This window comes from Pygocentrus nattereri, chromosome 1 (genome assembly GCF_015220715.1).
Source record: "Pygocentrus nattereri isolate fPygNat1 chromosome 1, fPygNat1.pri, whole genome shotgun sequence".
Classification (NCBI taxonomy): Eukaryota; Metazoa; Chordata; class Actinopteri; order Characiformes; family Serrasalmidae; genus Pygocentrus; species Pygocentrus nattereri.
The window spans coordinates 27,576,157-27,590,050 of record NC_051211.1 but is presented as its reverse complement, the minus strand read 5'-3'; the positions used below and the strand labels follow the sequence as shown (position 1 = coordinate 27,590,050).

Here is a 13,894-nt window from a genome sequence, read left to right as displayed (position 1 = left end):
AAAACACTAGTTCCTACCTTAGGGATGGCCAGTCTCTCACTCTTCTCAGGAGTCTCTTCAGAGTCAGAGCAGGTGTGTCCATCACTGAAGGCCAGCAGGGGGCTGAGGCGTGGCCGGTGGTGGAGGGGCTGAAAAGTGAGCTGGGTACTGAGCAAGTTACTGACGGCCCGCAGTGAGCTGCAGGTGTTGGGGGGCAGTGAAGGGTCAGCCAGCAAGTCTGAGATCAGTCCATGTGCTTCACCCATCACTGCAATGTCCACCATCACACTTGTGCCTGAGGACTACACAGAGAGAGAGAGAGAGAGAGAGAGAGAGAGAGAGAGAGAGAGAGAGAGAGAGAGAGAGAGTGGCAGGAGGGGGAGAGAAGAGAACAAAGAGAGTGTGAGCAAAATCATTCTCAGCTCATCTGCACCTCAGTGGTGATGCTATGTGGGGCTGATGTAATGGCTTGCTGACGTAGACAGTGATGCTGACTGTCAGAGGCAGAGAGAGAAAGGAAGGTAATGAGTACAGCAGTGATGAAGGAAAGACATGAAGATGAGAACAGTGACAGCTTACTCTTGGTCTTTCAACACAAAGGTAAAACAAAATAAAGCTAAATGTTATAAAACAATGTACCACAAGAAGAAGTGCTCAAAGAGGAAAACATGAGGAAGTCAACATGAAAATTCCTCCTTGGTTCACTTTGTGAAGCTTGTCAGAAGTAACAGTTTAAGAGATTTACCCTGTCAATTATTACAGTCTAAGATAAAAGCCATAAGGTTAAGAAAATAATACCACTAGTTCTTACAATTGTTCATAGTCATGTTAAAGTTAAGACTGATTCACAGAAAATTCTTAATGTGTTTTTGAAGAACAATAATATTTTTACAATAACTATATAACAAATTTGTAGAACAGTATAATTTGTTTGAGTAGAGACAAGTATGCACAAACCTTCAGTTCAGAAGTTCAGAAATCAAGCTTTACTCCCCAGGAAAATAACTGAGTGATTATAACATGAAAATGAAAAACAAAATCAGTACACTGAGACTAAAAGCTTGCACAGTTTTTAACTGATTTAAAACGATCCGGTACATTGGATAATAAAAAAACAAATTAAAACTATTCTGCTGTCCTGAGACTTTTCCTTATTTGACTTATATATATTTATATATATATATATATATATATATTTATTTGACTTTCCTTATATTATTTAGTAAAAGTCTGTTGTTTTTCATGACAAAGTCAAAAGATCAATCTGGTAGAAATCTTCTTTTGAGATTTATATCCGCCTAGTATTTGTTTGGCAGTGGGAAACCGTCAAGGTCTTTTGGGCATGTCTATGACACTTATTTAGCTCAGTTATGTTTAATATAATCATCCTTGTTATATTTTTCAACTCTGCACCTATTATATTATTACACCATTATACATAATTATTTTATTTTATTGTTAAGTATTGGTTGCAAACCAAGGGGTTCAATTTAAGCGCCCAACAAAAAATTGTGCAATTGGGATTTTTTGTCCTGTGGTATCTAGGTCGATACAGCCATACTAGCTCTCTTATTGGTTAAACTTTCAGAAGCTGAAGAGAAGGGTTTGCGTTTAACAAGCATAACCTGTTAACTGTTCTTTTAAATATCCACATTTATGTTGTAGCTATATAATATATGTATTAGCTTATCCTATGTGTGTTGAATACCTGTTATAATTATCAGTTGAAAGTGAAACATAGTGGGCAGCCATGAAGGTCATGACATCTTTGGATGGAAGCTTTTCTCCTTAGTAGGCTTCTGTATCACAAGGACTGTTTAAACATTGAATCTGATTGTTACTTTGATTACTCATTGTTATTATTATTATTAGTCGGATCCCCAGTGATGTTACAGTCATCTGTGGCTGGGGAACAATTGGCCTCGATCTCCCCACATCACTGAGCACAATGCGTCTCATTAGCTGACGCAACAGAATTTGGTAGTTAGCGTTCTCCTACAAGTGCCTTCAGCTGTCCAATAACATCACATTAGAGGCAGTTCGAAAAGATGTGGGATAGTTCTATCTGGTTGAATTTGGCTATATACACTCCACAGTTGAAGACTTGCAGCATTTTTGTGACATGAAGCAACTGGTGAGACTGTGTAAGCATATGTCCACATGCCCAGAACACATGCAGAACTCAGGAAGATGGTAAAATGTACTAAAAGAGGTCTGAAAGAATCTTAATGTTGAGAAGAATACTAATATTTGAATATTGCAATAGCTGTCCACTGTCCCATTGTAATCTAGTCAAGCCTATTTGTTATGTCTTTGTCAGCAACAAAAGAAGCTACATTACTAACCAGACAAAATGAAACTGTCTGTGGTTAACTGTGAATGACATTTGCTTGGATGTAGCTATATAAACACTGTTGTAGTGAGTTTTGGGTAAAACTTTATTTGAACCCTGTTACATAACATAAAATTGACATATCCAAGCAATTTGCATGTCATGGAAGGTATTTTATTGTTATATTATGTTATACTATTATATTATGGGACATAATGTTGACCACTGAACATTGTTAGTAACTTTTGGCATCCAAACCCAGATTCAGACCACTAGATGGTAAAATGTAATTCATCACACCAGGGAAGGCTTTCCATGCTTCCAATCCAAGTCCAATGCTTTACACCACTCCAGCAGACATTTGGCCTTGTCCATGATGATCTTAGACTTGTGTGCTGGTTAGAAACTCAATCCATGAAGCTCTTGAAAAAACATTCTTGCACAGACACTGAATGGAAAATGCTTGGCTAATCCTTTTACTTTTGTCAAAAAGTACAGAATGTTGGGAAACAACCAATCACAAGATCATCAGTCATACAACTTTCAAATTCATTTACTCTCACATAAATAAATTGCACAAATGAATTATGCCTGATGCAAGTGTTAAGCATATATCTAATAAGTAATATTATATGTCATTATTAAACTATAAGTAATAAATATGTCAAAGTAAATGTTGCTAAAGAACTGAAAAATAAAGTACAAGTTGAGCACCAAACTTGAGAGATGAAATTTGACCCAGCATTCTTTCAACTTATGTAACAAATGTCTGACCTCACTTACTACTACATAGAGTTTGTCCTGTTCCGAGCCAGTCCAGGCATATTTTAATTGATCGGGTTTGGCTGTGTCAAACCAAATCTGCTTCTGAGGCTTTGTCTCTTTTTTGCCTTCTATTTATGCCTCTGTCATTGAGGTGCCACAAAAGGACATTATCCACAATGTCCAGCAGTGAAGCATGTTTTCAGATGTTGACAAAGTGATCAAGAAGTACAGAACTGTACATAAAGTGGATAAAAACTTGTTCCAACTGTGCTTGAGACACCTGTCAAAAAATAAGCAAATGACATTGAGCACAAGTTATTATGCTTTGAGTCTAATTTTGCAGCTTGCTGTTGACAAGCCCCTCTTTACCAGCCTCTCCAACTCATCTCAAAAATATTTTCTTTGTGATGGTGTCCCATCATTCCAGTAAATGTAATTCCGCATCCACATTTTGCATAAGATGCCAAAGGGGTGACAGGGAGATTTGGCAGGGTGACGTATTCATGTGTGAGGATTATACTGTAGTCATAGGTAAAAATTTCACTTGCAGGATGCTAATTCATCAACAAATGGAGCTCCACTGTGCCTGTCATTGTCCACTTAACTCACTAAAAACGCAGATACAGGAGATACAGGTCTGGTTGACTGACTTGCTTTGATTTGTGTTGGTCAACATGAAGCTTCAGAATGAGCAGTTCACAGAAGTGCAGTTCATATATCAATAAAGTCTGGAAAATAGTCATGCTATTATTATAGAATTCAATCCAGTGTCCATTAGCTGATCAATATATTCAAGTTCAACTTTACACAGGAAAAACTACTAGAGGGCAAATACGATGTTAAGTCAGACATTGCCTAATGTGTGTTGTGAGAAGGAAAATGGCTCAAGCATATGTACATAAGTTGTGTGAATATACATATGGATAGTAGACTTTTGGCAGTATAGCCACATCAAGCTTAATACATTTTTTTTCATATTTTAGAGGCTGTGGAAGTGGAGTAGCAAGCACCATGGAGAGCACCCTGAAGATCCATCTCTGGTTATGGAAAGAGCATTGACCTGAAAACAGGCACGTCAGTGGTTCAGATGAGAGCTAAATGTTGATGGGAGCGAGTGCACAACCTGGAAACACACTTATTATCCCTTTGGCATTTAAACATCCATGATGGTAGTGAGATGATCTGAGTGGCTTAGTCTTTCTTCACTTTTCACTCTCACAATGTACTCACTGGCCCTGCTAATCCAGGCACCATTCACCACTCATTCATGAATCCATGAATGATTGGTTATTGTGAGCAGACTGTACTACTGTCACTGCAGCTAGAAAACAAGGCTGGATACTAACAAAATGCATGTAAAGCCTTACATGTGAAAGGTAAATGAGTTCCATTATGGTTCCAAAATACAAAAGACAGTAATCAGATTACAGATATGTCATAAAAGTAGGATTAGCAAACCTTTTTGTTAAATTATGCCATTTTCAATGATAAATAAGTCAGGTGTGTACATACTTTTGGCCACACAGCATATTTGAATCAGTATTTACACTGATTTCTATATCGCCACATTCTGCAGCAGCAAAATGATCTGGAAGAAAACTCTTTCATTTGTGTCTGTTGCTACATAACATTCTACAAGCTATAGATCAGATGTACAGTTGAATTTAAAGTTGAAATAAGCAAAAAATAGCTACAGCTCAGAATTTCGAAAGAAAGCTAAATCTTGAACAATGAAGTTGGTTTCATTTTCACAATCCTGCTTAGTCCCCCCAAAAGGCTACAGCTGGCCCTGCTACATAACACTGACATACCATTACTATTACTGGTATCTGTCATGACATATGCCTTTACATGGCTAACACTACAATCCCAGATAAAAAGGTAAGAAACTCTCACTCTTGTCACTGGGATGATACCCTCAAGGGTACATCTCAGTCCCTTTAGTCAGGAATAATTGTACCATAATCCATTGAAATTATATTTTCTAACTTGTATTGAGTCCACACACCCTGTCTCGTCTCCAGGCTTTTTATTTTATTGTTCTGTTTTAAAACATTAGGTTATAGAAAGGTACCAAGACATACTTTTCACCTGCAAAAACTTCTTTAAGGTGCACAATTGGATCTTAAAACCACTGTTGTATCTTTGAGGGCACATTTACATTGTTTGTTCCTCGATGAATGAAAAATGTACCCGCACAGAACCTTTATTTCTAACAGTGTAGTTGACCATAATTACTAACTAGAGCAGGGTTTCTCAACCTCAACCTATTGTGAAGCACCCTCTAGTGGTCTGTGGGCCTATACTCAGAAGGAGGTAATAATTTGTAGTGGGCCAGTAATGTCACTGTAAGTCATACAAACATAAGATTAACTTAATAATTACTAATACTAAGATTATTATTAATACTAAGAATTAAATGTTTTTTGCTATACAACCAATATATATATATTTATAGATACAAATAAAAAATATTAATAGGTAAAAATAAAAACATCACAGTAGTGGACTATTTACACTGCAATTTCCCTCTGGGATCAATAAAGTATTCTGAATCGGAATCAGTTTGAGAAACGCAGCCATGGGGTTAGTCAGAGATGGAGAAGCTTTCTCAGGGTGCTTTGTTTGGTGTGGACATACCACACCTTTTTTTTTTAGTTTGCTCCGTTTTGACATGTCTGAACACTCCACCCGTATTCAGGTCTGCAACAAACAGCTGAACCAGTCCGGTAAAAAAATGCGGGTCTCGGTCTGCTTCAAATAAACACTTTCCAGTTGCTGGTTCACCTCTCTTAGCACAATGCTACCACAAAATAAAAGCAGAGTGTGAACTAGACTCGAGAGCTATCATGGAATACTTCACTTTATAGACATCTCAATGAATGTTTTATCTTCTGTTTTAAATGTGTTCATAAAAACTGAGTGTGTGCTCCTGAGTTGGTGTGCTGCTCAGGGTGACCGGGTCCATTCCCCAGGCCACTGTTGTGGTATGTTTGAAAGACTGGCTAACGTTCAATTGCTACTAAAGAAGCTGTAAGAAGAAGATGTATGTATAAATGAGCAGAGTATAGTTGGAGTGTAACAGACCTGCTTTACAGCAAGCAGCACAGCTGGGGAAGAGGGAGTGGGGTGGTTAATAAAAATGTGTTGCATGATGTGTGGAGTAACTGCTCCATATCAGAAACCACTAAATCTAATGCACATTTTCTTGCATAGCCTGTGCATTACTCCACCAGTCTCTCTTAAAAGAAAGAACAAAAAGCCAAGCATACAAATTACACAGTTCAATTCCTTCTGTGCCTATGACTCTGACATGGAGTCCAGACACTGTGTATTGAATAGGGCCTGACATGATATCATATATAAATATCATATGTCAATATGGACTGACACTGAGGAATTTATCAGTATTGGCAAAAATAATGCCAACTATATTTAGTGGCTAGTTTTATAACAAGCCTCTAACAAGAGGAAAACAATTCAGCAACAAACAAACCAAAGTTGTTTTGCTAAATCAAAGACTTTTTAGGTGACAGCATTGGTGTTGCACAAAAATCTAGCATCACATAGTGGAATATATCCAAAACGTTCTATTATTTAAAAACAACAGAAACAAAATGGTAGGTTTTCACATTTGATGAGTGCAAATAAGGGGGATAAAATTGGTTAATGAGCTAAAACTAAAGCTAACTGGTAACAATGAATGCTGTTGGAGACTTGTCATGTTAGTTTGTCAGAGAAAAATATGTTAGCTATTTCTACAAGGAACATCAGCCTAATCTAACCTATTTAGTAATAAACGCATTCTCTGCGTTCTCTGTCATGTACTTAATGCATACTTGCTCATGTTAAATGGGAATTACACACATTTTCAAATGTTCTGCGTAATTCAGTGGTTAAGATGCAAACAAAGTTATTCAGAGTAGTTTGATGTAGTTTTATTGTAGAAAAATCTACAATAATTTAGTTTCAGAATTCTTTATGGTGACATCATTTAATTTGCTATCCAAAACCACCAGTGAACCTACACCTGGCTTCTGAGTTTTTAAATGTAATGTTGATGTCAGTAAAATTGTGTTAAGTCTATGTTTAAAGACTTATGTGAACTGAATCAAAATCAATACCAATGTGCTTTGAAACTCCAGCTCTCCTGAAAAGTTACTTGCTGCAGTTAAAAACAAGCAAAAATGACTGAACGTTAGCGTGGAGCAGCTAAGTTAACTCCAACTTGAAAATAAAGCTTCTCTGATCCTCTTCTATGGCCAGAGGGTGGTGTGTTCTGTACAGATGAAGTGTGCTGGTGTTTAGCTGAATTCTGAAAATTCTACTGTCACGATGGGAAACGCCTTGTATTTAATGTGGAAGCCATTGGCTTTGAAATCTGCAGCAATCTGAAGTTTCTCCAGCAGAAAGGTCTGCGCATACAAGTCACTGCAAAGAAGCTCATGAACATTTGTGGTAACATTTATTCTAATGACAGACAAAGTAAGTTCTTAAAAGATGTTGGGCTACTCAATATCATACACTGTATTTCCAAAAGTATTCAGTCAACCATCCAAATCATTGAATTCAGGTGATCTAATCACTTCCATGGTCACAGGTGTATGAAACCAAGCCCCTAGGCCTGCAGACTGCTTCTACAGACATTAGTGAAAGAATGGGTCGCTCTCAGGAGCTCAGTGAATTCCAGCGTGGTACCGTGATCGGACGCCACCTGTGCAACAAGTCCAGTCATGAAATTTCCTCACTACTTAATATTCCACAGTCAACTGTCAGTGATATTATAACAAAGTGGAAACGATTGGGAATGACAGCAACTCCGCCACGTAAAATGACAGTAGAGTCAGAAGATGCTGAGGCACATAGTGCACCGAAGTTACAACTTTCTGCAGAGTCATTCACTACAGACCTCCAAACTTCATGTGGCCTCCAGATTAGCTCAAGAACAGCGCATAAAGAGCTTCATGGAATGGGTAAAGTTTGGTGAAGGGGAAATTATGGTGTGGGGTTGTTTTTCATGAGTTGGACTCAGCCCTTTACTTCCAGTAAAAGGAACTTTTAATGCTTCAGCACAAGATTTTGGATAATTTTATGCTCCCAACTTTAGGGAACAGTTTGGGGATGGCCCCTTCCTCTTCTAACATGACTGCACACCAGTGCACAAAGCAAGGTCCATAAAGACATGGATGAGCGAGTTTGGTGTGGAAGAACTTGACTGGCCTGCACAGACTTGACTGGCCTGCATGACCTCAACCTAATAGAACACCTTTGGGATGAATTAGAGTTGAAACTGTTATACCTGCAAAGGGTGGGCCAACATCATATTAAACCCTATGGAGTAAGAATGGGATCTCACTCAAGTTCATATGCGTGTGAAGGCAGATGAGCGAATACTTTTGGCAATATAGCATATTATTTAATATGCAGGTTTTCTTAAAGATTTTCATTGAAACTATTAGTATTAAATAAAGCATGTACCTTGTATTTTTTGGGAGGGGGTATTATCAGTAATCGCATTTATATCATGCTTATTAGTTTTAGATATTGCCCAAGCCTAATAAAAAAACCTTCCTAATATCCAAACCTTCAGAATGAAGATAACATGGACACACGGACACACAGGCTTTGTTCACACTGCAGGACAAATGGGATTAGGTTTTGTATTAGACTTCTTACACCAACACCAACAGATTTTTTTAACAAATCTGATTTGTATTAGTTGCCATAGTAACAATGCACTGACCAGGCAGAAGCAAAACATTTCAAATCGTTTTCTTTTATTGACTACAGCATGAACAGAGCTTGACATTAGCGTAGGCTGACCTGGTCAACAGACTGCTACCAAGCTATACGCTGTATATTAATATTCAGAGAAGGCCTTTAAGTTTTAATGAAGCAGATACTGCAAGCTATAATATACAAAGTAAAACATCTGTTACAAGCTTCTACTCTTCGTGTTTAAGCTGTAGTCTGTGAAGATGCACCACTGACTTTCTTTTCACAGACTGATGTCCTTAACTACATATTGTTGTTTGGACTGAGTAACAGAGATCTGAGCTGTGAGCGTAAGAGTTCATAAAGTTTCAGTTCCTGAATTGCGGAGGGTAAACTCTCCTTTCTCATTTCACTTTTCCAAAGTGGAAACCATCCAGCACAGTGTTACAATCTGCCCAATTTATGAGAGGCAGAAGACCTTCTCATAGCTATTTACAGTGTGAACAACTTGGCAAATGTTGCTGTTTCGTGACATTTTTTCATGTTACATTAGGTGTGTAACGGCCAGTAGGCATACATATGTTTACTGGAAAAATCAGATTTGAGCTGCCTGTCTGAACAAGGCAAGTGTCATTAATGCAAAACACCACTTTAATGAAGCATCAAAGTAACAATAAACTGCTGCTGTGAAGAAGTAGAAACTCAAAATTCAATTTAAAATATAGTCCTTACAGAAAGAGAATAGAGGTGTGCAAGTCTTTCTACAGGGGTTTCTCTAGACGAGCAAACATTTTTTAATGAATCCTTTGAAAGAGTCAAAACATATCTGGGCAATTACATAAGCAAATGAGCCTCTGCTTATAGAACTAGAGTGCAAAAGAAAAATTGTTTAGTGGTTTCTTTGAAAAGTGCCGCTGCTTCGTCCCAGCTCCCCTTCACTGTCTGAGTCATCTGAGCCTGAACAAAGCACATTATCCACCTCTTCACTTCTGTCTTTATGACATCCTGTGATAGCCACTTTCACCTATTACCTGGCAGAAATGGATTCTCTCAGGAGCTAATGGCCTTGAGTCATGGATATATGATACTCTGTGTATGTGTTCATGTGTGTATGTAAATGATTCGGGTGATATCAACTGGAAGGAGAGTTTGTGTGTGTGTGTATGTGTGTGTGTGTGTGTGCCTGTAGAGTTTGGATGTTAGGTAGTATTGATCTGTTTGGCCTGGACCATCACAAACAGGGACACCCACTGAAATGTGAAAGCACAGTGTCCTAATAGTACATTTTCTAGTGCAAGCTTATACAACAGTAGAATGTACAGAGATTGTATTATTTCAACATATTACTAAAATCCTTTGCTAAGTTTATCACAGGGATACACATTTGAATAACAGTGACCAAGTACATAAGAGTATATGGATTCCTATCAGATGGGAAGAATCCATTAATTCATAGCATTCCGATGATGTCATGTGATCGCCTGGCCATCATTTTGGTAGGCAACTTTAATTTCAGCAATTTGTTATGAGATAACAAAGCCATAACCAATCCAGCAAAGGCTGCAAAGCACCTTTTGTAGAAATACCTAGTGTAGTACCATTAGAAGTGCACTTATCAGTGTAGTAGATAAAGTATAGAACTGTATGGTTTGAGATGCAACATTAGATCAGCCAGTAACATGTGCTGTGCAATTCAGCAGCTCCCGAGGCTGATTATAGCTTGTTACCTCATCATTAACATCTGCAAAAAAATGTAGTGATGCAATCATATAAACCGAGATTCATCAGGCCAGGCTGTTTTTCCTGTGTTCAGTCCAGTTTTGGTGAGCCTGTGCCCACTGCAGCCTCAGCTTTCTATTCTAAAAATGAAACCCAGTCTTTGGCTGTTGTAATCCATCCACCTCAAGGTTTAATATGTTTATTCTGAGATGCTTGTCTGCTCACCACAACTGTACAGAGGGGTTATTTGGGTTACTGTAGCCTTTCTGTCAGCTCAAACCAGTCTGACCATTCTCTATTGACCTCCCCTATCAATCAGCTGCTTCCATCCACAGAACTTCCACTCAAAGAATGTTTTTCATTATTATATCAAAATGTATATCCCAGGAGATCAGCAATTACAGAAATACTCAAACCAGAACATCTGGCACAAACAATCATGCCACAGTTAAACACACTGAGATCACATATTTTCTCCTTTCCTGAGATTTTCCTGAAGCTGCTAGCCTGTATCTGCATGATTTTACGCACTGCACACGATTGGCCGATTAAATAATTGCATGAATATGTATGTGTACAGGTGTTCCTTATAAAGTGTTTGATGAAAACATGGCTTCATCTTTTTTGCAGTCACTTTGAGTTGTAGCTGCAGCAATGGTGAGGATATGAGCTCTAATAGAGCTCAGTCAGAGCTACTGCTTGTCTATGAAAATGGTGGCGGGGCATTCTTATTCTGACGTAATCAAATACTTTGAATGCTTCATTCCCTGTTGATAGCTAATCTTGTGTTTGGCCAAAGGATATGATTTATATGCTCACACTGTCCAAGTGACATGCTACAACATGAGTGCTCCTACATTCTTCTCATTCAAAGCAACATGCTGTGTGTCCAAATACAGAGCAAAAATGTTAAGAAACTGCACTACAGCAGCTTTGATTCATTTGTCATGCTGTATGCTGAAAATAAAACCAGGTGGTAATGTACATGGGTAGACAACAACAACAACAACAACAAAAAAGAAAAAACTAAATCCAAATGAGCAAGCCAAGGGTGACAGTGGACAAGAACAACTCATTAAGAGGAAGAGGAACCTGTCACAGCCATGGGTACTGTCACTGACTACAGGTAGAGGCCTATCAGAACAACACACTAGAAATAGATCTATGAAAACACAGTAACTACTGTTAGAAGTCTATCATGATGACACGTTAGTATGAATAAGTAACGTATAGTTCACCCCACACCCCAATATATATATATAACAGCAATATTGTTACCCCTCCAACCTACTGCCTAGACAGGCCACTACAGAAGCAGGACCTGTCTTCATCTTTCCAGTGTGGTAGCTATCACGCAAAAAGGGAGCGCTACAGTATATCAAATGGTAAATGGCCAGCACTAACGCTGGGAAAAAATAAATATATAATACAGATAATAATTGAGAAAGAACAAAAGAGTATAAAGAGTAAATAATGAGAGCGGGGCATAAAGCTGTGATTCAGAACGAGTGCTCCAGTTCCAATCTGAAAAAAAAAAAAGAGCTCAGACACGTGTCTCTCCTCTCTGTGGAGCTCTACAGAGGAACAGTGCCATGAGGCGTCATCATGCAGAAAACGGCAATCTACTGCGCAGATGGTGAACTACATCCACCGGCGTAACGGGTGCAGCCATGTGCGACAGAGGAAATACAACTGAGCCGTTACGCTCTCTCCTCCACTCACGCCTCAGCAGAGGAAGATGATTCTACGTCATGCCTTTAGTCATACTAATTATGAATACAGGCCATTAAAGAAAACAAGCTGAATTTGACATTTTGATAATATTTACATTTCAAATAATCAGGATCATCTGCAAAACAGAATGTATGTTATGTGGTAACTACATGCATATTCTAACTATGTTGCAACTAGTAAGAAGAAAGTCAAAAAAGCTTAAAGCTGTAGTTACAAGTCTGTAAAAATGAGTGATGCTATTGCAAGAAAAATGGAGAATGGCAACTTTAGTTAGAATTATTTGGTTTCATTACACAGCATAAACCAACAACTCATTTTCACGGTTTAGACTTGCTGCACAACCATTCACAGACACCCTGAGTACTGGCTACTTTTAAAGTAATGTATTGCATTTATTGGTATTAGTAAATGTGATCTTGTACTTCCATTGTATACTGTTACAATACCCAATTTTATCACACAGTGCATTTTTTTGTTCGTACCATGCAACCCTACTCAAGACCAAAGTGGTTTTGGCTAAATGTCCTCACAACACCAGAACATTTTTGAGACTTCATAAGCCACATTTACACACACAGAACTGGACCTAGTCATAAAGAAGAACATTGCATTTCTCTCTCCTCATGCAGGGTCATGTGCCACATTGCCAGGCAATGTTTTCTTTGTGGAGAAAAGCAAACCGTAGTTAGCATTATGACCCTGCATGAAGACCCTGCATTACCATTCAGGCCTCAGGGGAAAGTATGCCTCCACAAACCAATGGGTGTTCACTGGGGTTTTCGCTAGAAAAATTAGGTGACACAGTCACTTTATGTTCTAGAAAGACTATTTCACTGAACTGGTTCAAAGAGTTAAAAATAAATAGAGCAAATAAATGTGTTTTGTTGGTGACAATTCTATTATAATTCTAAATGTTAGGCACTCATTTTCAGGTTTTGGGACACATTAACCCAAATCAATGGGATCTAACTGCTCAAAATGTGGCTGAGTCTCAATTCCTGCTCTAAACTGCAAGGGTGTGGCTAAAATAAAGCTCCGCATGTGGCCTAAAACTTTTTGTTTCATTAGTGGCATAAAAATGTTGGACAGCATTTTTTAAATAAAAGGTTTTTCATTTAAAAATTCAACTCAATTATACATTGTTTATTATATACAGTGTTCCCTCATTTATCGCAGGTGTTGCGTTCCAGGCCAACCGTGATAAACGAAAATCCACAAAGTAGGGACGCTCGTATTCGGTGTGGATTCATCCACTGAGTAAATATGCACTATTTACTGTAAATCGTAATATTTTATGATTTATAACATTCCTCTATTGTTAGAATTAATATTTTTAATATATTTTTGTACATTTTGGGATTTTTTAATGTAAAAATTAATCATATATATATTTTCCACAGATCGAGTTCCACAGAAAACCCGCCAAGTAGCGAAAATCTGCGATATATTTTTTCCATTAATATTTTTTGAAAACCCGTGATGCACCGAGTCCGCGAAAGCTGAACCGCGAAGTGGCTATAGTACATAATATCATTAAAAGATTCAGAAAATCTAAAGTTATTTATGTAGGTAAGCGACAAGGACAAAAAACAGTATTGGCTGGCTGTTATTTTCCCTCAGGTGGCACTGCATTAAAAACATACATGATTG

The 13,894-nt window shown here is 38.0% G+C and overlaps 1 protein-coding gene across 2 annotated transcripts in view; it reads right to left on the bottom strand.

Moving 5' to 3' along the window:
• The window catches only part of pde3a (phosphodiesterase 3A, cGMP-inhibited), a 111,498-nt gene that overhangs the window by 32,074 nt on the left and 65,530 nt on the right, over positions 1–13,894 (bottom strand). For both annotated transcript variants that reach the window (XM_017710635.2, XM_017710636.2), the window contains one exon: positions 18–281. In XM_017710635.2, the coding sequence (XP_017566124.2) occupies positions 18–281 (264 nt within the window). The remainder of the gene's footprint in view (positions 1–17; positions 282–13,894) is intronic.